Consider the following 26771-nt stretch of genomic DNA (forward strand, 5'->3'; position numbering starts at 1 on the left):
AGCATTGCTATGGTGTTGACATGAGTATGATCTGCCCAGTAATTAGCATTGATATTGTGTTGATATGAGTATGCTGTGCCCACTACTTAGCATTGCTATAGTGTTGACATGAGTATACTCTGTCCACTAACTATCATTGCTATGGTGTTGACATGAGTATGCTGTGTCCACTAATTAGCATTGCTATGGTGTTGACATGAGTATGCTCTGCCCACTAATTAGCATTGCTATGGTGTTGACATGAGTATGCTGTGCCCACTAATTAACATTCATATGGCATTGACATGAGTATGCTCTGCCCACTAATTAGCATTGCTATGGTGTTGACATGAGCATGCTCTGCCCACTAATTAGCATTGCTATGGTGTTGACATGAGTATGCTCTGCCTAGTAATTAGCATTGATATGATGTTGACATAAATATGCTATGCCCACTAATTAGCATTGCTATGGTGTTGACATGAGTATACTCTGCCCACTAATTAGCATTGTTGTACTCTTGAAATGAGTATGCTCAACATTCCAGTTAACACTGTTATGCTGTTGAAATGAGTATGCTCTGCCCACTAATTAGTAATGATGTGCTAATTAGCCTCTTGTGTCCATAAATAATGGCAGTTGACAAAATACTTTCAAGTAAATGGCAAAAATGTAATGAAAAGTGGGCACTTTGCTTAAGCTATAAAGATATGAAATTGTATAATATTGTTACATAGTGCAAGCATTATAGGTAAACCACTGGACTTCTGACCTACTGGACTTCTGGCCTACTGGACTTCTGACCCATTGGGCATCTCACCAACTGCTTGATGCATCAATCATTTGAAGAAACAAATGTCTGGAGGCAAACATTCACACTTAATTTGGTTGTTAAACTGTCCTTCAACAATTATGTGACTGATTATTTCAAATCATTACAGCTAGGCTAAGAGGTTCATTTTTTTCCTGCCATGACACATTTCAAAGATATCACAATATAAAAACATATTTTCTGGTTTCTCCTTTTGTTCTCCTACTAGACAAAGAAAATGAAATCTAAGACTACATAGTGCCAGAAAGTGAAGATAGCATAAGAACTGAAGCTAGTAACAGAAAATATCTTAAAAGTTGGTTACTTTTGTCTGCAAGTAGCCTTTTACAATGTACGTAAGTGAGCAAACATGAGTATGTTACAAAGCGCTTGCTTTTTTCTGTAAATAATCTTTTCTGATGCAATGTACATATCTGCCTTGATTGCTGTAACTGGACATTGATGACTAAATGCACACAGACAACAACAACAAACAAAAACACTACACTAACATGAATTGGTCTTTATTATTATCGATTTTCCATTGCTGTATAACCACATTATATCTTAGACAAAATTGTATGATTTATAAGGTCAAAAGCAAAAGGAATGAATGAAAATATACATATAATTCCATAAATCAGGCATGTGCAACCTACAGCACCCAGTCAGATCTTGCCAGCAATCTGGTTTTATCAGCATATTTACATCATGTAGTATGGTCTTAAAAATTACTTAACTGGCTTGTGCCCTGGAGAAAGTTGCATATGCCATTCATAAAGGTTATTTAACTATATAAATCCAAAGTATCAGGCAAGATATAGTGTGTGTGTTTATATATATATATATATATATATATATATATATATATATATATATATATATATATATATATATATATATATATATATATATATATATATATATATAAGGGGTCACAACACTTCCAATGTAACATTGTGCCAAGAAAGGTAAAGTGCCTAAGAAAAGAATAGTGTAGTGTTTATAGTACTAATGAGTTAATATATGGAATGTACCTTCATTCTTAGTAGTAGTGGTGCTAACAAAAAGAAAATATCATTATTATTAGTAGTGGTAATAGAAAGAATGTATCATCATTGATAAGTTTTAATAGAAAGAAAATATCATCATTATTAGTAGTGGTAGTGGTTATAGTAGCAATAGTGAGCTAGGGAAAGTTAAAAAAACAATACAAAAAAGAACAAATCTCATACATGTAGAATTTACATTTAAAGTGATGTCACCTTCATAATAAAAACATGGCAAAAATGACATGAATCTACACAAAATACCACACAATTTATGTGAGTCCTGTTTTATCAATATACACAAGATACCACAAAAGTGAGTCCCCTGTTTTAACAATATACACAATATAACACAGAAGTAAGTCACCTATTTTATCAATATATACAAGATACCACAGAAGCAAGTCCCTATTTATTCCCAGAATGCTCAGTAGATTCCTGAAAATGTAATTTCATCTTCTTTTTCATGGCATATCACAGAATTTATTATCCAGGAAAATGTTGTATTCCAATTGTGAGTGACAAATGAAAGCATCATATTTCAGTCAAAGGTTATCAATGTGTTTGCTGATGAAGGTGAAAGGTTATTTCAATACTGCAGGTGAAGGTCAACAGTTATCTTCATATTGCTAATGAAGATAACAGGATATGTCCATGTCAGTGATGAAGTTCCAAGTTCTTTCCATGTTGCAAGTGAAAGCCAGAGGCTATTTCCATACTGCAAATGATGGTCAAAGATTACTGTTCCATTGCATGTGAAGGTCTGTTTATTTCTGTTACAGGTGAAGGTCAAATACTATTTCCATGTTGCAGGTGAAGGTCGCCCCTTAACATCCTTTGCCCTGTTGCCAAGGGCACCTGGTCCAACCTTATTTTTGGGGTCAAGTGTCATGGGGTCAGATTGAGCCAGATCTTCATCATACCTATTAAAAGAAAGTAATATACAAAGAAACTTACTAAAACAATCATCTTTAAAAAAGAACCATCAGCATAAAGTCCAAGTTACAAAGGTCTAATTTACATGTAAATCAGTACAGATTTACCTGGGTCTAATTTATACATAAATCAGTACAGTTTTACCTGTATATACAAGAATCCCTCAATGAAAATATGTTCCATTGGTTGAAAAGAATTTCCAGGGATTCAAGAGATTCCCTCCTATAATTCTTTTTTATTCTTGAGAAACTCCATCATACCAAATTTGGAAGAAAAAAATATTTTCTAATATGTTCAAGTTAACATGTTCACAATATAAGTGAAATATACAATTTATTGTCATGACCTCTGACCTTGATCCTGATAGCATGACCAGAAGATCATTGAACTCATCTCAGATATATCCACATGCTGGTTTGGGCAGTAATTAATTAATTAATTAAACCAGCAATTACTATTTGAACAAAACTAAAATGTTAAAGAACTGGCATCATTCAAAGTATTCCTAAGATATACTTTGAAACTGGGCTTGATAAACATCAATTTATACTTGTGCTTGTTTACTGAAAGAAATACAAAGTCTGGTCAAAATCATTTGTATATCTAAAAGTCCCTTTTTTCATAAACTCAGTGAAATATATAACTCTAAAAGGGCCAACTACATACTGCAATGTTTTAGTGAAAACCTCATGTTAATACAAGCATCTGTTCTGGAAGAGTAGCCACAGAAAGATTTACACAATGGCCACTTTTGATCAGATTTGAAGGTCATTAACATAATGGCAGCTTTTTATCAGATTTGAAGATCATATGCACCAAATCTGGCCACTTTTCATTAGATTGGAAGGTCATTTACATAATGGTTGCTTTTCATTGGATTGGAAGGTCATTTACATAATGGTTGCTTTTCATTGGATTGGAAGGTCGTTTACATAATGGTTGCTTTTCATTGGATTGGAAGGTTGTTTACATAATGGTTGCTTTTGATTAGATTGGAAGGTTGTTTACATAATGGTTGCTTTTTATCAGATTTGAAGATCATATGCACCAAATTTGGCCACTTTTCATCAGATTGCTTTTCATTAGATTGGAAGGTCATTTACATAATGGTTGATTTTCATTGGATTGGAAGGTCATTTACATAATGGTTGCTTTTCATTGGATTGGAAGATCATTTACATAATGGTTGCTTTTCTTTAAATTGGAAGGTCATTTACATCATGGCTGCTTTTCATTAGATTGGAAGGTCATTTACATAATGGTTGCTTTTCACTGAATTGGAAGGTCATTTACATTATGGTTGCTTTTTATCAGATTTGAAGATCATATGCACCAAATTTGGCCACTTTTCATCAGATTGGAAGGTCGTTTACATAATGGTTGCTTTTCACTGGATTGGAAGGTCGTTTACATAATGGTTGCTTTTCATTAGATTGCAAGGTCATTTACATAATGGTTGCTTTTCATTGGATTGGAAGGTCATTTACATAATGGTTGCTTTTCATTAGATTGGAAGGTCATTTACATCATGGTTGCTTTTCATTGGATTGGAAGGTCATTTACATAATGGTTGCTTTTCATTAGATTGGAAGGTCATTTACATCATGGTTGCTTTTCATTGGATTGGAAGGTCATTTACATAATGGTTGCTTTTCATTAGATAACAAGGTCATTTACATAATGGTTGATTTTCATTGGATTGGAAGGTCATTTACATAATGGTTGCTTTTCATTGAATTGGAAGGTCATTTACATAATGGTTGCTTTTCATTGGATTGGAAGGTCATTTATATCATGGTTGATTTTCATTGGATTGGAAGGTCATTTACATAATGGTTGCTTTTTATTAGATTGGAAGGTCATTTACATAATGGTTGCTTTTCATTAGATTGGAAGGTCATTTACATAATGGTTGCTTTTTATTAGATTGGAAGGTCATTTACATAATGGTTGCTTTTCATTAGATTGGAAGGTCATTTACATAATGGTTGCTTTTCATTAGATTGGAAGGTCATTTACATAATGGTAGCTTTTCATTAGATTGGAAGGTCATTTACATAATGGTTGCTTTTCATTAGATTGGAAGGTCATTTACATAATGGTTGCTTTTCATTGGATTGCAAGGTCATTTACATCATGGCTGGTTTCCATTGGATTGCAAGGTCGAATCAGCAGCATAGCATATACTATATACAAGAAGTGCTTTAGCAAAAGGTTGATACAGTTATTTGGTCAGGAGGTGAAACCATAACATGGTTTAAAGATGGTCCCAATGGCAGCCATTTTGTGTGGTCAGATCATCATCAAGACAAACTACCTACCATGTTAAAATGTTCAGTAGGTACCCATGTCAGGCTGTGTAACACTGACAAGATTTTCAAGACAAGCTACCTACCATGTTAAAATGTTCAGTAGGTACCTATGTCAGGCTGTGTAACACTGACAATAGTTTCAAGACAAGCTACCTACCATGTTAAAATGTTCAGTAGGTACCTATGTCAGGCTGTGTAACACTGACAATAGTTTCAAGACAAACTACCTACCATGTTAAAATGTTCAGTAGGTACCTACGTCAGGCTGTGTAACACTGACAAGATTTTCAAGACAAACTACCTACCATGTTAAAATGTTCAGTAGGTACCTATGTCAGGCTGTGTAACACTGACAAGATTTTCAAGACAAGCTACCTACCATGTTAAAATGTTCAGTAGGTACCTATGTCAGGCTGTGTAACACTGACAATAGTTTCATGACAAGCTACCTACCATGTTAAAATGTTCAGTAGGTACCTATGTCAGGCTGTGTAACACTGACAATAGTTTCAAGACAAACTACCTACCATGTTAAAATGTTCAGTAGGTACCTACGTCAGGCTGTGTAACACTGACAATAGTTTCAAGACAAGCTACCTACCATGTTAAAATGTTCAGTAGGTACCTATGTCAGGCTGTGTAACACTGACAATAGTTTCAAGACAAACTACCTACCATGTTAAAATGTTCAGTAGGTACCTACGTCAGGCTGTGTAACACTGACAAGATTTTCAAGACAAGCTACCTACCATGTTAAAATGTTCAGTAGGTACCTATGTCAGGCTGTGTAACACTGACAATAGTTTCAAGACAAACTACCTACCATGTTAAAATGTTCAGTAGGTACCTACGTCGGCTGTGTAACATTTACAAGATTTTCAAGATAACTGCCACTGTGGTCATTCTGTGAGGTCAAGATTTTCAAGATAACTGCCACTGTGGTCATTCTGTGAGGTCAAGATTTTCAAGATAACTGCCACTGTGGTCATTCTGTGAGGTCAAGATTTTCAAGATGACTGCCACTGTGGTCATTCTGTGAGGTCAAGATTTTCAAGATAACTGCCACTGTGGTCATTCTGTGAGGTCAAGATTTTCAAGATAACTGCCACTGTGGTCATTCTGTGAGGTCAAGATTTTCAAGATGACTGCCACTGTGGTCATTCTGTGAGGTCAAGATTTTCAAGATGACTGCCACTGTGGTCATTCTGTGAGGTCAAGATTTTCAAGATGACTGCCACTGTGGTCATTCTGTGAGGTCAATATAGCTAACCATTGATGAAAACCAGCTGATGTTAAGATTTCCAAATGTCTGCCATAGCACCAACATTGGAGGAAGGAAACCATTATATAACTATTACCTGAAGTCTTTTCATGGAAACCTTATGTTGATATGGCCATCAATTCAACAGCAGTAGCAATAACAAAACTTTTAAGATGGTTACCATGGAGAACTTGTTGGATGTCTGAGTGGCACCATTTTCCTTTACGATCAATCTGATATCATACAAAGTCTTGAAGGAAAAACCTGATGTTGATATAGGATCTCTTCAGGAGGAGTAGTAATAACAAGATTGTCAAAATGGCAACCAAGGAGAAATAGATTAATATCTGAGGGGCGCCATTTTCATTGAATACCTATCACAAGGAGCATTCTAGTACAAACTGTAAGAGTAGCAATAACAAGATTTTTAAGATGACTGTGTTGTTGGAGGTCAGATCAGAACTGATTTCACCTATAACCAACTATGTATCATATGAATTGTTTAAATTAAAACCTGATGTTGTTACAACCATCCATTCTGGCAGGATAGTCAAAAGAGATTTGAAACATGGTAATTCTGTCAGTAATGCAGGATGTTAGATTTATGACAAAGTCAGACATCACAAGAAGTGTCATTGGCCACCCTGGATGACGGAGGAGCAGCATTTTTATAAAATTTATGGACAAATAGCTAAAATCAGCAACCAGTATAGTTTAAAAAAAGACCATGGTCCCTTAAATTGGCCATTCATTTACTAGAGGCTGCAAACATGTTGAAGGAAAATTCTTCTTCAGAGTTAACTCTTTCAAAATATAGGTCACTACTTTTTATAAGAAGGATTGCTGAGGAATAATGCAAAATAAATTAACTTTAGTCTTGAGAGTCCATTATCTTGAATTCTGTTAGGCTAACTCTTTCACAAAAAAAAACACAGGACTAGCTCTAAAATAAAGTTGCTAAACTATGAAGCAGCTTGCTTTTATGTGTTTGCTGATGTCTTTGTTTACAGTGTTCTACCCTGCCATCTTGTGTTTACTGACATCTTTGTTTACTTTTGTTACATTTTTCTTTGTGTTGCAGTTTGCCATCATGTGGATTACTGAAATCTTTATTTACTTTTGTTATATTTGTTTTATCAGTACAGCAGGTTGCCATCATTTGGTTACTGACATCTTTGTTTTGTTACATTTTGTTTTCTCTGTGTTACAGCTTGCTCTCATGTGGTTACTGATGCCATTTATTACATTAGTATAATTGGTGCTGCAGCTTGTTACTTATGCCATTTTTTACATTTGCTACACTTGGTGGTGCAGCTTACCTTTGCTTGGTCACTGATGCTATTTACTTTATTACATCTACTACACTTGGTGTTGCAGCTTGCCATCATTTGGTTACTGATGTCATTTTTATTACATTTTGTTTCCTCAGTTACAGCTTGCCATCATGTGGTTACTGATGTCATTTACTTTTATTACATTTTGTTTCCTCAGTGTTGCAGCTTGCCATCATGTGGTTTCACAAAGATAATTGCAATATAAAAATATCTATCATGAACTTTGACTTTGAATCTGATATCTTGGATAGAACTCATTTCTGATATCTTGGATAGAACTCATTTCTGATATATTGGATAGAACTCATTTCTGGTATCTTGGATAGAACTCATTTCTGATATCTTGGATAGAACTCATTTCTGATCAAGTTAAGATATATCCAAATGCTAAGTTTTTGATTAATCCATAAATATTAATCTTTTTTTTCAAATAGATAAAGATTTCCAAAATGGCCAACAAGTCATTCATTTTGGTGTTAGATTAGCATCACTGCAGTATGAGGCCAATCAAATATTGCATGAGCTTAATTTTAAAAAAACATGTTATTTATATAACCATTCATCCGTACTAAAGACATAGTGATAGCAAGATTTTCAAGATAGCCACCATGGACGCCAAATGTTTGACATCAGATGGTACCATTTTAAGCTTGCATATAAAGTGTTTAACAGAACATCAGCACAATCCTGTCTAATGGTAGCAACTGAAAATTCAGTTCCAAAAATTTAATGTAAAAATTGCAATAACATTAGGACCATTCTCCATGTCATAATAAATCATTTAGTGAAGGCTCCATGTTAGTATGACCATCCATTCATCTGGAATTGCAATAACAAAGATTTTAAAGATGGCTGCCATGGCTGCCATGCTGGACCCTTTTCATTCATTGCCATGTACATGTGACAAGAAGTCTTCGAGCGAAATCCCCATGCCAATATGAATCGAAAAGCAAGATCTGAAAGATGGTAGCCTTAGTGGCCATGTCATTTTCATTTAGGACCTAATAGATCTCAAGATGCCAAGCAATAACAAACAACAGCTTACACAGTAGAACACATATGTAGGACTGTTCCATGAATGCCACATGACAAGTGAAGCAATGCTAAAACTATATATCATTTGGTCCACTATGGAGATGATGTTCATCTATATTCACTGAGGTAGTCGGCAAGCAAAACTAAAACTATATATCATTTGGTCCACTATGGAGATGCTGTTTATCTATATTCATTGAGGTAGTCGGCAAGCAAAACTGAAACTATATATCATTTGGTCCACTATGGAGATGTTGTTCATCTACATTCATTGAGGTAGTTGGCAAGCAAAACTGAAACTATATATCATTTGGTCCACTATGGAGATGCTGTTCACCTATATTCATTGAGGTAGTTGGCAAGCAGAAAGTATACTTACATGACATAGAAATTGCCAAGAACATCCCTTTGTGGAACTTTAGTCCATCGAACACTGAAAAAGAAACAAAATATAATCTCAGGTGATGATATTATCACCATAGATATATAATAATAATAATAATAATAATAATAATGAGGACTTTGTATAGCACCTAATCTTTAGAAGCTCCAAGCGCTTTACAACATTAGACACCTATAACATAAAAAACATATATAATTATATTATTACAACAACAAAAACACCATGAAATTAGAAAACATAAAAAACATGCTGAAAATATTTAAGCTAGGAAACATTATTAGGTCTTTAAGTTTGTTCTTGCAATCGAAATAATGAGTTTTGAGAGCACTCTTGAATGTGATCACTGTGTCTTTGTGTCTAAGTTCAGTGGGCAATTCATTCCATGCTGCTGGTCCCTGGTATGCAAAAGAACGTTGTCCATATGACTTCATTTTCGTAGTGGGAATAATGAGTATATGATTCTCAGAAGAAGAGCGTAAGTATCTTGGTGGTGTGTTTAGAATCTCAGGATAGCATTAACCAATCAAAAATGGTCACATTCACCAACTTGACAAATAATCCAGAATTATACTTTCACCAATGCATTTTAATAATCATTAAATATATTCTTTGATGACAATTATAAAAGTATTTGCAAGATGCACATCCACCACTAAAAAAATTTGATGACAAGAGAAATTTGATGACTAGAGAGACAGCATGATCACAAATACTTATAATCGAGAGAAGAGACAAAAAATGTACCTCAAATGGTGGGCAAATGAAAACACTGGCTTAAGTAAAACCTAAGAAAGGCTGTTATATTGTGCACTTTCTAAGAAATAGGAAGTGTGCTGGGTACTTTATTAGTTGATGGGCTTAAAAACGTTCAAAAATTGACCCTGGAATCACACAACTGAAACTCCCTAAATTTCATGGCTAAGAGAAACATGTTATCAAAACAGAGAGCTGGTTCCTCATAAATATTAGTGTCTCGAAGAAGCTTCAACATCAACTTAAACTTTATTAAACTTTATGTCAGTCTTGTTCACAAAATGCAGCTGTTATTATTTTGAACTAATGCTAAATAATCATAAATGTTGAATTAGAAAATGAAATGGCCTCTGCTAGATTTTATCATGTAATGCACATGCCAACAATATCCAACTCACATTCCATGCCTAAGAATAAGAACTATTAATTTATGTTATCTTGAAATAACATTTTAATAATTAATGCTATCTTTAAATGAAGATATTAAATGCTTTAAGTTATATGTATCTTTCCTTTCTATATACACATATACATACACATCTCACAAATATAGTCACCTCTGGAAAGGCCACCTATTTTATAAGGCCACTTTCCCGGTGCAGAAGGGGTGGCCATATAAGAGAGGGACCACTGTGTATGTGCATAAATATATAAAAGAAAGTGACAATAATGCTCAATATTTGTCCCATATGCTTTAGCTTGACAATTTATTCCTCTGCAAATAGCTGTGAAAGCAGAGATATCTCCTCGTGTATGTTAGACAGAAATCTGGGTACAAAATTAAGTCATACAGTAATATTTGTACCAAACGTTTCTGTAAATACAGTCACTGATGAAGTAAACAACTTTAGCACAAAGTCTTAATATCTTACACTGCTACTGTAAGCCACCAGATGCCTATGTTGCTGCCAAATTAGGACTCAACAGCTGATGTTGTAGTCACCAGACACCTATGCTGCTGCCAAATTAGGACTCAAATGCTGATGTTATAGTCACCAGACACCAATTTTGCTGCCAAATTAGGACTCAACTGCTGATGTTGTAGCCACTAGATGCCAATGTTTCATGATAGTTAAATATATTGATATTTGTTGTAGCCACTAGATGCCAATGTTTCATGATAGTTAAATATATTGATATTTGTTGTAGCCACTAGATGCCAATGTTTCATGATAGTTAAATATATTGATATTTGTTGTAGCCACTAGATGCCAATGTTTGATATATTGATATTTGTTGTAGCCACTAGATGCCAATGTTTGATATATTGATATTTGTTGTAGCCACTAGATGCCAATGTTTCATGATAGTTAAATATATTGATATTTGTTGTAGCCACTAGATGCCAATGTTTCATGATATATTGATATTTGTTGTAGCCACTAGATGCCAATGTTTCATGATATATTGATATTTGTTGTAGCCACTAGATGCCAATGTTTGATATATTGATATTTGTTGTAGCCACTAGATGCCAATGTTTGATATATTGATATTTGTTGTAGCCACTAGATGCCAATGTTTCATGATATATTGATATTTGTTGTAGCCACTAGATGCCAATGTTTCATGATATATTGATATTTGTTGTAGCCACTAGATGCCAATGTTTGATATATTGATATTTGTTGTAGCCACTAGATGCCAATGTTTCATGATATATTGATATTTGTTGTAGCCACTAGATGCCAATGTTTCATGATATATTGATATTTGTTGTAGCCACTAGATGCCAATGTTTCATGATATATTGATATTTGTTGTAGCCACTAGATGCCAATGTTTCATGATATATTGATATTTGTTGTAGCCATCATCAGATAACTGTACTGTGAGCTGTGTATGCGATCAATCACCAACCCAGAAAAGGTGAATGCTGAGTTGGGGGTGGGGGAGTGGGCTATAAAATACAATTATCTGATGATTAAAGAAATATTAATGCTATTTATTTATATGATTTAATTTTCTGTAAAACCCCCATATTCACTATGTCTGACAGATTGTATTCAAACTGATTTTTTAAGAGTCAAGCTGCATAAGGTCTAATACCTTCTAAAAAATGAGAATGTTCCATGGTTTTTAGGAAACTGCAGTTGTGATATTATTCTGAACTTGAGTCAAAGCACATGCAGAACAAAGATTATTCATGGAGTGAATGAACCAATAGAGAAAAAAGCTGTCACTCTTAAGATTTCATTAGACATAATTTAAAATTATGTGTAGGCTGCTTTACATTTTCAAAACCATAATGCATCAGTGGCCTAGTGATTAGAGCAGCTGCCTTGGATGTGGGAGGTCATGGGTTCGATCCCCAGCCGAGTCATACCCAAGACTTAAAAAAATGTTACTAACAGCTGCCTCACTTGCGCTCAGCATTAAGAGGTTAGTGTTAGGACTGGTCGGCCTGGTGTCAGGATAATGTGACTGGGTGGGACATCATGCTACATGTCTGTGGCATAATGCCCCAGTGCTAGACATCACTATAAACTGCCACACTGCAGACATTGAAGTGATATGACTGAAAAATTGTTAAAACTACATTAAAAACCTAATACACACACATTTTATTGGGACTGTTTTTGTTTTTGCTTTTTTTCTCTTAAGAATTGATATGGAAAGCAATAGAAAATAATACATGGTGAAAGCAGTTAATATGCCATCAAATGGGTGTTCAAATAATTATTGCAAACCAAATTTATGGAACAAATCAATGTGTCAAATTCACTAATAAATGCATGAAGACTGCATGTTTGGTTCCATTTAAAACTGAGTTATATACCATCATATGGGCATGCAAGATTTTCAATTTTTGGAGTCTGATCTCATCCCATGTGCAAGCCATCCACAAATGTTTGGTCCAAATTGGGGACAGAGAACTAGTGCAACTTTGTGGAAATTCAAAATTTTCTTCTTTTGGTTTTAGTGACCTTGACCTTTTTGGAAATCAAATTTTTTCTTAACTCTTAACCTAAAATCAACAAATGTTTCACCTACCCCAAGTACAAGCTATCCCTCAAAGTTTGGTAAAGTCTGCAGGTCAAAAACTGAAGTTATTATAGGCAAACTAAAACAATAACAAATGAATGTAGATGTACATACCAATAGGGTGATTGATATATAGAGGAACTCGAATGATTTAATACTGAATTAATGAAACAAGCTGAATATGTCCAGCTTTTGCAAGCCTTCATATTACATAGTTTTTCTTTCAGTGAAAATTATTTAGATAAAAAGAAGAATGAATAATTTCATTCTGACAGATATTGTTGTGTAAATAAAAATAAACAAAGTTGAACCAGTATTAACATCTAAAAGTGGATTATACTTTTCTTACAAACAACAAGTGAAAAAACAAGCATCCTTCCAAAAAAACAAAACATTTTATACAGATAAAATAATTTTTCAACACAGAATGTTCAATGTGTGTGATGTCAAACTGTTTGATGCAGTATCCATTAGATTGCAGTAGACGAGCCATGTTTATGTAACCTAACATGTCACATAAACAATTAAACATTACATTGCTACAATATTCATGTGAAAGAATGTTTACTGGATGCAAAATTTCCCATGTTTACTGTAATGTATTTGTGACTGGATATTTGCAGTACTTGCTTTGGAACAGTAGACTACAGAATACGTGAAAATTTCATGTTGAGTCGGAATTGCATAAAATATTTACCACATAAATATGCACTGGGTGACTAAACTTCTGTCAGCTTGGAGACCATTCTTCTGTGAACAGAGGTGACTTTATTTACTTCTGTAAGTTAACATTTAAACCATGCTTGTATATAAGATGTATTCCATTCTACAGGTTTACTGCCCCCCCCCTCCACCCTCCACCCACTACCAATTGAGCAATATTGTTAGTTTTACTTGTGGCTGTTCTTGGAATTTTAGCCATTTTTCATGTTATGTTGTACATGACATCACAAGCCCCTGTAATGGTAAACTGGCCTTATTCAGACAGACATTCCTTTCACGACTCAAGTCAATCGAAAAATGGCCGCCAAAATGTTCATAGCCAATCAATAAAAAGAATACTGCACAATAATTTCACAGGCTTATCTGGACCAATGAGAATCAAATAAAGTGATATGTTCACATGTTATAATATAAAAATTATTAAACTGCACACACTATTGGCAAAGTGTACCAACTATGTGATAAAGATGAATATCATAACGTTATACATTTTGTTTTTGGCAGATGCATACAAATTTAATAAATTGCATGCAAGCTATGATCTTTATTTTCTAATAAAACCATTTTGTGCAGCAGTGTATTGGAGATGATCTGATAATTTCTAAATCACAATGTATAATATGTCTAGACACACAAGGAGGTCTGTCATTCAGTCAACAAACACTCTCTGAATCTCTTAAGCTTGAAATGAATCTATTTTAAGCAGTTCCCTGTCTAACAGAAGTGACTTAACTCCTTTCAATGGACAAATTCTTAGCTAGGCTTGACAGAATATTCCTTATCTTCATTTTTAAATATTTCTCCTGTCTGTTAATGAGATTATACATACGAACACAGTACAGATATAAAACAAGCAAATTCTATAAATCTTTTCATCCTGCCTACCATGGAGAATCAAAAAATTTCACAATAATCTGACAATGACCTTCAAGATGGGTTTGTACAGACATGTAAAGGTTCAACTGCCCTACCTCAAAGGACATATTAGAGCAAAGTGTAGAAAAAGGTCAAAAATGTATCAGTGACTTTGACCTTATAAATAAATTACTGAATATGAATAAAATGCCACTGAGAAGCATAAAAATACCATGGTTCATCTCTGTACCTCAATGTCTTTTTAAAATAATATAAAGCAGAATCAAAATAAAATTTTAAATAGTGACTGATAACCTTGACTATGACGATAAGATCTCAAACATAAAATGCAACACATCTTTTATTGACAATATATAATTTACAGTAAGCTTCATCCATATTTCTCTTAAACAGCTGTTCATAAAGTATAAGGGCAAATGTGACTGAAACCTAAAAGTCTGACCTTGATAGGACCTTGACCCAATTTGCTACACAACACATCTTTTCATGATGAGTTTTACAATGTTACATCCCTTCATCCCAAACAGATCCAAAAACACAGAGCAGAAAGGAAGGTGTACAAGAAAAATTACAAACAAATGAACACTGACGCAGACTTTGAAGACAGGACCTCAGTGTCAGCACACATGATAATAATGACATATAGGTATACCAAGTAGCAATCAATTAAATACGTGTAGCTATAAAGTTACGGATGGAGAACATCAAATACTGAACTGTGACCTTGACCGTAAAGATAGGACCCCCATTGTGGTAGGCAACACACCTTCAATTGATGATGCACAAGTATACAAAGATTCATCCCTTAATCTCAAATAACTTAAAAGTTATAAAGTGAAAGTGAAAAATGTGATAGAAAATGAAACATACTGGGCCATGACTTTGAGCTTGAAGATTCCACTCACAATGTGGCATTTAGCATACATTTTAGTGCTGAGTACAAGTATACCATGTTTTATTTCTTAATTTCATAATCTGAAATAGATTTAAAGTTATAGCACAGAAGGGAAAGTGTGATGGAAATGTGAAATATTGAGCTATGACCTTGACATTGTTGTAAGTATACCAAGTTTCAACCCTTAATCCAAAAAAGTTTTAATATTATAGACCAGATGAGTGAATGCTATGAAAATGTACAATAACGAACCATGACCTTGAATATAGGCCTCTAATGTGTAAGTAACACAATATATAAGGACACCAAACCGAACCATGACCTTGAATATAGGCCTCTAATGTGTTAAGTAACACAATATATAAGGACACCAAACCGAACCATGACCTTGAATATAGACCTCTAATGTGTTAAGTAACACAATATATAAGGACACCAAACCGAACCATGACCTTGAATATAGACCTCTAATGTGTTAAGTAACACAATATATAAGGACACCAAACCGAACCATGACCTTGAATATAGGCCTCTAATGTGTTAAGCAACACAACATATAAGGACACCAAACCGAACCATGACCTTGAATATAGGCCTCTAATGTGTTAAGTAACACAATATATAAGGACACCAAGTTTCATCTTGTAATCTCAAACTGTAACAGCTTACGTGTTACAGAGCAAAAAGGGAAAGGCATGATGGAAAGCAGAAAATACTGTGTCATGACCTTGATCTCTAAGATAATGCCCCCAATATGGTATACAACACAGTGTCTAGTGATGATGTATTCCTAGTTTCATCCCTAATTCCAAAAGGCTTTACTGAGCTGAAAAGAAATGGTGACAGGTTGGACAGAAAGAAAGGTGGATAATATCTACCATGCTTTTCTGGGAATACATGGAAGACAACATGTAGCATGAAAGAGCTTCTATAATGGTGCAATATGACATCTCTAAAAGTTAGTGTTTTAATCAGTCAATTTTTAAAGAATTTTGTTAAGAAAATAAACACTGATAATACAAACGAGAGACAACTTACTCTGGCATCTCTCCAGGAGGGATAACTATGTTGATGACATCATTGATCAGTTTGTATTTCAGGATTCTATCACTTGAGGTTGTGCTTGTCAGAGAGGGGGAAGCATTCACCTAATTAGAGAAAGAAAGAATAATGGAGTAAAAGGTTTTGAAAATACTATTAATGATAATGACCATCTATACCTCTTCAATCGCTAATTAAGAAACTGCACTTCAAGGATAAAAATATGCGTATAGCCTCCAAATCAGTTTAAACACTTAAGTTGGCTTTCCAACACTGCAACACTGTATCTCAGTCTAGTCAATATGGTGTTGAATTGCCTCAAGTGAATTGCATTTCTGATATTAGGTGAAACTTGTTTCTTTTAATAAAACAAAGACACAGATGAATGGAATTTGAAAAAGGGAGTGTCTGCTGTCCTTAACTGTACATGGAAATGAAAAGGCATGAAAAAGAGAACAAGTCATCATGGCAAATAAGTTACTCAAATGATCAAAAGGAAGAATTTCTAACCAATATTATGAAGCTATTCTATTTACAGTTTATAAAAAACAGATAATTGTACAATACTCTTCTACAATTCAAAGTGTCTCATCTGATTTCTTAATATTTATATCAATATAGACAGGCATTCAAGTAGACTATTCTGGTCATTTCAAGCATATTTGAGCATCAACCAAAGAAATGTTAAATACAATTTGTCGCCAGTTCATCTTAATAAAGTGTATTAAAACTTTCAAAAACATGGCCATACTTTTGTCCAATGTTCTGATAAGATTATTTATATGTTCTATCCATGTACAATGGGATCCTTAAGTTATATCATGATGCTTGTGGTGATCAAAAGTAATACGCCTCATATCCCGTATGCCTGAAGTTTAATCACTGTATCAAAATTTTTCTTATTTATGATGCTGAAAAAAATTAATCACATCTATTTTACACAATTAAGTTGTATATTTTGTTTAAAAGATCACATCAGAAATGACTAATGAAGATATATATTTTACAAGTACCTCAATTAACCAGGGTTTCATGTTGTCATCAATAATGATGTCATACCTGGAAGAGAAAAGACAAATGCATTTCATACATATGGACATGCACATATGCATGTCATATTAAATTAAAACTGTAATGTAAAAGCTTAGGTTCCTTGTCAAACCAAATGAAATGAGTTTCATGAAAAATCCATTCGAAAGCTTTCACCGATATAAAATAGGACATGTAAATAAGAATATTAAATACAAAAGTAACCCATACACATTGAGAAAAATTATATTTTATAAAGCCTTGTTTTGAAATTATTTAACCTTCAAAATTATTATATGTTGTAAAGTCTTGTTCTTAAATTGTTTAAAACACAAAGTTTATTAGTGTAAATGTATCCATTCACAAATACCTAAAAATTCCTAGAACCAAATTTGTAAGAAGGTGTTTACTTATGAAAAATAATTCCCTGGATAACCTGTGTACAACATAGATACTTGTATGGAGGAAAATACTTAGTACACTGACTGGTTCTTCTTCCTTTTATGAGATTCGTCTCTCTGACAAGTGTCAGGAACCAATGTATTACAGCCATGTAACCTGTCAACTGACTGATATAACTGATAACATTTTGCACATTGAAATTTCATCAATGAAATGATGAAATCAGTCATACATCAGAAAGTTTCCTCCGTACATGTTGTTAAAATGGCACATGTTTAGGGTAGAACAGCTGAATCATGGTGGATAACCAAAACTCTGATACTCAACACCAGTTCAATTACTACTGTATGTATAAAATGTATTAATAAAATGTACACTAAAATTTGACTTCTGACTTACCCATAACACTCAAAACAGTGTCTATCATTTGATATGACTCCCTGAAATATACAACAAAACTGTCACATGAAAGATCAATTTCCAATACTGCACATGAGCACAAATTTATATTCCTGCAGCAATGCAAACTGCAAAACTTTCAAAGACCATGGTCTGTTGTCACTAATAGTGATACCTTAACAACACCATCAATGTTACAAAAAGAGACTAATTAACAACACTAGTGTTGTTTTAAAAAAGCAGACTACCATAACACCATCAATGATATTGAAAAAAACAGACCACCAACAACAGCACCTAAGTTACAAAAACAGACTACCTTGACAACACTACTGATGTTACAAAACAGACTACCTTAACACTTATGTTACAACTGGAAAAAAAATTATTGTGTCTTGCTATAAACTAGATGCAGAATGAACAAATCCCATCTGTGTTCTAATGCATTGCTTCAAACCAACTTCCATAAAACTTAAGAAACTAGAAATAGGCAATTTAAAAAAAAATAGATGATTAAAAGTGTAAGATTGCTCTGATGGCATGAAAATCAAATCTTCTCAATACCTTTACATATGCATGCAAACAGATCATGCTGATGAAGTTTGTCTTGAACAACAACAAAAATGTTGCTGAAGTTAAGAATGTTCACAATTGTGTCAAAAATTTAAAACTTGCTGTTATTGCCTAAACATTTCTTCAGTCCTTCTCATAACCACAGCAGGCATGTAAATACATCAGAGCTTAAGATTTTTTGATAGTACATTAAAATGTTTTGGGGACAGACATAAATAAAAAACAAAAAAAGACATACAACTGTACATACGAAGAGCAGTAAAACAATAAGCCCCCTTCTTATGTCACAGGGAGTAACAATTCAGCCCAGTCTTTATGCATTTATTTCTTATGTCACAGGGAATAACAATTCAGCCCAGTCTTTATGCATTTATTTCTTGTGTCACAGGGAGTAACAATTCAGCCCAGTCTTTATGCATGCATTATGCATATATCAATATGCATTCTCACTTGCACAAACTGTCAAAAAATTAAATTCTGATTACTGTTAAATAAACCAGTAATTATAAATCTAGGATTAATCATCATAAATAGTATAGTAAATCTGTACATAAGTTTGAGTCTAGAAAAAGTAAATTTAGAAAAATAACAAGGAAAATTAATCCAAACAGTAGTTAAGAAAAGTATAATAAAACCAGAATTTTTTGTTTACTTACAGATACTGCTTTCAAGGAATGAACAATTAACCAGTCTATCTCATCAAAAAGTTTGTCTGTCACCTGAAAATACACAAACAGTTTTAATGCAGTTTAGTAAATCATAGCAGAATAGCTAGCAATGTGCATAAATTAAAAAAAAAAACAGGTCATAAGTGTTTTGCTGCAAGTAAGTTACATGTATTAGAGTAGAGTAGAGATAAGTATTATACATGTACTGGTGTAAAGATAGGTTATATGTATCAATATAAATATAAGTTGCAAATCATAGTAAAAATAAGTAACAAGTATCAGAGTAAAGATAAGTAAGTTACATGTATCAGAGTAAATATAAGCTCTTCCACATATTAGAGTTACTTATAAGTTATAAGCTACTTGCATCAGAGTAAGATAGGTAAGTATGCATGTCAGAGTAAAGATAGGAAACCTATATGTATCAGAGTAAATATAAGTAGGTTACATGTATCAGAGTAAAGAGAAGTAAGTTCCATGTATCAGGGTAAAGAGAAGTTACATGTATCAGAGTAAGTATAAGCTCTTGCACATATTAGAGTAAAGCAAGTTACTTGCATCAGAGTAAGATAGGTATGTATGAATGGCAGAGTCAAGATAGGAAACCTATGTGTATCTGAGTAAAGAAAGGTACATTACATGTATCACCGTAAAGTTAGGCAAACCACATTTATGAGAATAAAGATATGTAAGTTATATAAATGAGACTAACAAGAGATAAGTTGCATATGTCAGAGCAAAGATACGCAAATTAAATTTTTTAGGGTAAAAATAATATTTCCAAACAGATACCAATTTTTTCCAAGTAAAATATGTTTCTTCAACAATACTTACTCAGTCATAATTCCTTTTGAGAACTACCACTACCTCACAAATCCAACCCTCCCAGACATTAATTTTAACTAAAGGGAGCTACATTTTCTTCTAACCATTTTGGCAATTGGGCAGAATCATCTCCCCTTATATATATATGACTTGGTGGTACAGTGTAAGAATATCCCAGTTAATAATTGGAGTGGAGGGCATGCTCCCTATGGACGTAACTGCGGTGATGCTGGGAGGGTGTATGTGGATTATGATTTGATAAGTATTTTTGAAGAAACATATTTTACTAGGAAAATTGGTTTCTTCTTCGAATATGTTACCCAATCATAATACTTTAGGAGAATAGGTAAGAGGTGGAGGGAGGTACATCCCCTTACCTCAGAGATACCATCTCCGGTCCCTAAGGTATTGTGACAGTTTATAGGTAACCTGACTGGAGGAGACTATCTGTCGGGGTGCACCTTCAAAAGGGACACAAAGAATTCCCCCTGCCTCTCTGGGATGACAGATGCTGGAGAGAAAAGCTAGAGAATGTGGACTCCAATCTCCATCCCATAGCCTGACCGATGTTGGTTAGCTAACAGTTCCGATCTGATGCTAGATTGGTGGCAACTGCTTCAACCTCTTAAGCCAAAATATTTAAAGGTTCATTAAGACGGGTTTTTCCCCTATATGCCAAGTTAACAAACCCCTCACTCCAGGTCATGATATTTTGTTGCAATTGATACTATTGTCCTTTAATGAGAAATAGAAAGAGGTGTGATCTCCTTTAATGCAACAGCTCTGTTCATATCAATAAATCACAAAAACAGGATGCAAGTCATTATAAACAGGATGCCTACATTGGTTACTTCTTTCACATGGAAGGGTGCATTATTTTAGACCATCATAAATTTTCCATCATGACTTTAGAATGGAAATATGAAGACATGCACCTTAGATGCCAAAGCTGACTACAAAGTCTCCATCCTGAATGACACAGAGAACTGGCTACAGTTAATGATGGTCATCTTTGACAGAGCTGAGATGGTACTGGTGTGACCAGGTGCTAAATGCTTAGTTCTGGACTGGGTGTAATATGATGACAGATGACTGTACCAAATGCTGGCAGTAATTGACCAGTAACTTGAGTCATGGTCCAAAGCTGGCACCAGTACCCTGTACCAGGACAAAATGCTCTACCAACTGTGGGTGAAGCCTGTGGTGGATAATATTGCTAGATCATTTTTCTGAATGGGCCAACATTCTGCCTCCATTGACTCAGTCATGAGAAAGTTAGTGACAGATTTTATGTTGGATGCAACACAGATTATGTTTGCATCCATGTATTTCAAGGTCCCCTCATTAGTCTGGTCCACTGTTGATCTCTCATTTGAACCAATGAGAGAAAATGTCACAGGTATGATTTAATTTACCCCACATTATTAATACAGGTGGAGTGATTATCCTCAGTCAGGTTGAAGTACTTTGCACACCCCAATTTAATCTTGTTCATTGTTGTTGAAACCTTTAATAAGAGAAACAAAACAATACTCTACACAGGCAAAATCAGACATGTGTCATGGAGAGCTTACCATGAAGTGGACACTATGATAAATGCCTGAGAAATTTACACAAATTATCTTATCACCTGAAATTAATTTACATGACAAAACAAAATCAATTTACTGAGATGAGCTGTAAGTACTATAAGATATACAGCATGCACTTAAAATGGCATGGATCAGTTTATCACATGATGAAGTTTGACAACTGAAGGGCAAAATTTTGATCATTGAAGAAAGTCTAAGAGCAAGATTTAGCTCCTTACCAGCTGTTGAAACCTTAAATGGATGGAAAGACACAAAGAAGACATCATTTGCAAGGCCTCTAATAACAGTATCCTGACCAGGCATGAGTGTAATTAGTGACTGATAGCTATTAGAATTTGGTAGAAATTCCTTAATACAAGGGGTAATCACTCTCACTGGACTCCCATCTTAGCAAGCCAATGATTTATCAGCACTTTCGTAGCTGAAACAAGCCAAAAGATGTGGTGAATCTATTTTCAGCTTGGTGAGGCTGTTATTTCAAGGTAGTGGATGTTCACCTAACATAGTAGGATGAGATAAAAAAGATAATGAACCTACATCTTTTCCTCTTGTACTCTCAAGGTATAGCCTTAGGTTTGAGACAGTCCATTTTCCTCCGTGTACTGCATTGTAATCTTCCTGGTACAGAAAAACAGCAAGTTACATATGATACAAAACACTGATGCAAGTTACATATGATACAAAACACTGATGCAAGTTACATATGATACAAAACATTGATGCAAGTTACATATGATATAAAATGCTCTAATGCAAGTTACATATGATACAAAACACTGATGCAAGTTACATATGATATAAAATGCTCTAATGCAAGTTACATATGATACAAAACACTGATGCAAGTTACATGTGATATAAAATGCTCTAATGCAAGTTACATATGATACAAAACTGGTGCAAGTTATATATGATATAAATCACTGATGCAAATTACATAAGATATAAACACTCTAAAGCAAGTTACATATGATATAAAACACTGATGCAAGTTACATGTGATATAAAATGCTCTAATGCAAGTTACATATGATACAAAACTGGTGCAAGTTATATATGATATAAAACAATGATGCAAATTACATATGATATAAAACACTCTAAAGCAAGTTACATATGATATAAAACACTCTAATGCAAGTTACATATGATATAAAACACTCTAAAGCAAGTTACATTTGGTATAAAACACTCTGATGCAAGTTACATATGATATAAAACACTCTAATGCAAGTACTTATAGCATGTAACGCCCACAAGAGATCTTCTAAAGAAAAAGCTTTGTTTTCAGTTTTACACAGTTTTTGCTTGAGTTACATATCATTTAAACAATCCAAGCCTCTGACTTTCCCCATTACATACTTGACATGACATGAAGTTAAATATGTTATTGAATAAAATGATAAATTAAGACAATTATAAAATGTGAGATATGAAAATGAAGTTTTGTCATTTATACAACTTGTCATACTGGAGGACAACATAAATAAGCATTATGTATTATTTGGTTTATGAAAGCAATCTTTACACCATTTACAACTTTTATTTAATATCAGCAAACATCAAATATTACCATGAAACTAGTCTTTGTTTCTTAGTTTTAAGCGATTTGGTGCTAAGTCTATTAACAGTTTTTTCTTATTTTTAAACAAGTTGGCATCATTTGTTAAACTTTGACTTCTTACAATGATAATCTCAAATATTTTATTCATCTTTTATAATTCAGATTAAAAATAAATTGTTTGTAAATCATATAAATAATGAAATCTTTCACAATGCCTATCAATCAATCAGTTTCTTTAAAAGACTAATAAAGAAGACATGAATCTTATTCAAAATGAATTTCTATTTTAATCACCTCTTGTATGTTGATGAAAACATTTGTAAAGTGGACTTTTACTCATCCCATGTTTCTGGATGAGACATTCATCTGGTGGAAAATTACTTTCCCTAGTTTTTGGATGGAAACATTTGTCAGGTAGACTATTACTCATCCCTTGTTTCTGGATGGAAAAATTTACAATTTACCAGGTACACTATTACTCACCCCTTGTTTTTGGATGGAGACATTTACCAGGTACACTAGTACTCACCCCTTGTTTTTGGATGGAGACATTTGTCAGGTACACTATTACTCACCCCTTGTTTTTGGATGGAAAAATTTACAATTTACCAGGTACACTATTACTCACCCCTTGTTTTTGGATGGAAAACTTTACAATTTACCAGGTACACTATTACTCACCCCTTGTTTTTGGATGGAGACATTTACCAGGTACACTAGTACTTACCCCCTGTTTTTGGATGGAGACATTTACCAGGTACACTATTACTCACCCCTTGTTTTTGGATGGAAACATTTACCAGGTACACTAGCACTCACCCCTTGTTTTTGGATGGAGACATTTACCAGGTACACTATTACTCACCCCTTGTTTTTGAATGGAGACATTTACCAGGTACACTAGTACTCACCCCTTGTTTTTGGATGGAGACATTTACCAGGTACACTATTACTCACCCCTTGTTTTTGGATGGAGACATTTACCAGGTACACTAGTACTCACCCCCTGTTTTTGGATGGAGACATTTACCAGGTACACTATTACTCACCCCTTGTTTTTTGGATGGAGACATTTACCAGGTACACTATTACTCACCCCTTGTTTTTGGATGGAAACATTTACCAGGTACACTAGTACTCACCCCTTGTTTTTGGATGGAGACATTTACCAGGTACACTAGTACTCACCCCTTGTTTTTGGATGGAGACATTTGTCAGGTACACTATTACTCACCCCTTGTTTTTGGATGGAGACATTTACCAGGTACACTATTACTCACCCCTTGTTTTTGGATGGAGACATTTGTCAGGTACACTATTACTCACCCCTTGTTTTTGGATGGAGACATTTCCCAGGTACACTATTACTCACCCCTTGTTTTTGGATGGAGACATTTGTCAGGTACACTGTTACTCACCCCTTGTTTTTGGATGGAGACATTTACCAGGTACACTGTTACTCACCCCTTGTTTTTGGATGGAGACATTTGTCAGGTACACTGTTACTCACCCCTTGTTTTTGGATGGAGACATTTACCAGGTACACTATTACTCACCCCTTGTTTTTGGATGGAGACATTTACCAGGTACACTGTTACTCACCCCTTGTTTTTGGATGGAGACATTTACCAGGTACACTGTTACTCACCCCTTGTTTTTGGATGGAGACATTTACCAGGTACACTATTACTCACCCCTTGTTTTTGGATAGAGACATTTACCAGGTACACTGTTACTCACCCCTTGTTTTTGAATGGAGACATTTACCAGGTACACTATTACTCACCCCTTGTTTTTGGATGGAGACATTTGTCAGGTGGACAAACATGTTATCTATATCATTGACGTTGGCATTGTATTTGACTGTGCAAAATCGGCAAAACCCAAGCCTGTACCTGAAACAACAAAATGACTGAATAAATGAAAGGAAAAAAATTGTGTCCATATTATATCTACATGAATCTCCTTAATTAGTACTCCAAATTAATACATATCAAATTTTAGTAGTCATATGATGACCAATTGAAAACTTCACTGACCATTTGGAATTTTAGGTCATCAAGTACCATTAATTTGGTCACTTTAGACACTGACAGCAGTAATGAACTGAGTGGGGAATTAATGCTAAAAGATTATGAAAAGTGACAGTTTTAGTTCAGGCAAATTATGCAGTAATTATGACAAGCATACAACTATTTTTAGTCATATACCAAGAAATTCAACTTATGCTTCCCAATGAAATCCACTTTTTTAGAGTTCTCTCAACCATCTCTATACATGTAAATATAACCTTGACTCAGATCTACTTGCAAAATGTCCTGGCTTTCAATTTCTTCTGATCATTGTTTATATTAATACAGTCCCAGTCATATCTGTGCTTATGGTAATCAATAAACAGTAATCTTACTGCTGACCACATTTCCCATTTTTGTCTCCATATCTGAACTTTTCCAGATATGTATAATTAATTAAGATTGACTGCATAGGTGATGTCTTAGACTGATCCAGATATGCAACATTAATTGAAATTGACTGCAAAGGCCCTGTCTTAGACTGGTCCAGATATGTAACATTAATTGAAATTGACTGCATAGGTCCTGTCTTAGACTGGTCCAGATATGTAACATTAATTGAAATTGACTGCATAGGTCTGTCTTAGACTGACCCAGATATGTATAACTAATTAAGACTGACTGCATAGGTTATGTCCTGGATTGGTCCAGATATGTACAATTAATAGAGACTAACTGCACGTCATGCCTTAGACTGGTCCAGATATGTACAATTAATATAGACTAACTGCACAAGTCATGCCTTAGACTGGTCCAGATATGTACAATTAATATAGACTGACTGCATAAGTCATGCCTTAGACTGGTCCAGATATGTACAATTAATAGAGACTGACCACACAAGTCATGCCTTAGACTGGTCACTTTAAAACTGTGAGCCAGATGAGTTATTTAATGCAGGATCTGGCAATCTCACCTATAAATGGAGATTATGCTGTGAGTTAAACTGAAGAATGTTTTTAGTGAAAAACGTAGTATATACCTGGAATTAGAAAATGATGATGTCATTAAATTGTTGGTATATACATGGAATTAGACAGTGTTGATGCATTTTCTAGTTGCTGTATTATGGTTCCAAAGGTTGCCAAGGGCAATTAGTTTACCATTTTAAGATAAAATGAAAAGTATAATGCAAATAATGAGTAATTACATGTCATTCAGCTTCATAAATTGTACAATTGTCAGTTTAATCAATGAAAATGTAATGATTTTCAAGTCACGTATATACAGATTGCTAATTAATTATGCAGAAAC

The 26771-nt window shown here is 34.2% G+C and overlaps 1 protein-coding gene across 2 annotated transcripts in view; it reads right to left on the reverse strand.

Moving 5' to 3' along the window:
* Positions 1-1298: 1298 nt before the first annotated feature.
* Positions 1299-26771, reverse strand: part of LOC149792437 (polyglutamylase complex subunit TTLL1-like) — a 47148-nt gene continuing 21675 nt past the window's right edge. For both annotated transcript variants that reach the window (XM_089971008.1, XM_089971009.1), the window contains exons 8-15: positions 25232-25340; positions 22419-22499; positions 19453-19515; positions 18224-18264; positions 17407-17452; positions 16391-16500; positions 9097-9150; positions 1299-2762 (exon numbers count right to left, since the gene is read on the reverse strand). In XM_089971008.1, the coding sequence (XP_089827134.1) occupies positions 2636-2762; positions 9097-9150; positions 16391-16500; positions 17407-17452; positions 18224-18264; positions 19453-19515; positions 22419-22499; positions 25232-25340 (631 nt within the window). In that variant the 3' untranslated portion in view covers positions 1299-2635. The remainder of the gene's footprint in view (positions 2763-9096; positions 9151-16390; positions 16501-17406; positions 17453-18223; positions 18265-19452; positions 19516-22418; positions 22500-25231; positions 25341-26771) is intronic.

Source organism: Sinohyriopsis cumingii, chromosome 9 (genome assembly GCF_028554795.1).
Source record: "Sinohyriopsis cumingii isolate HCF-2022 chromosome 9, ASM2855479v2, whole genome shotgun sequence".
In the NCBI taxonomy this organism is placed as follows: Eukaryota; Metazoa; Mollusca; class Bivalvia; order Unionida; family Unionidae; genus Sinohyriopsis; species Sinohyriopsis cumingii.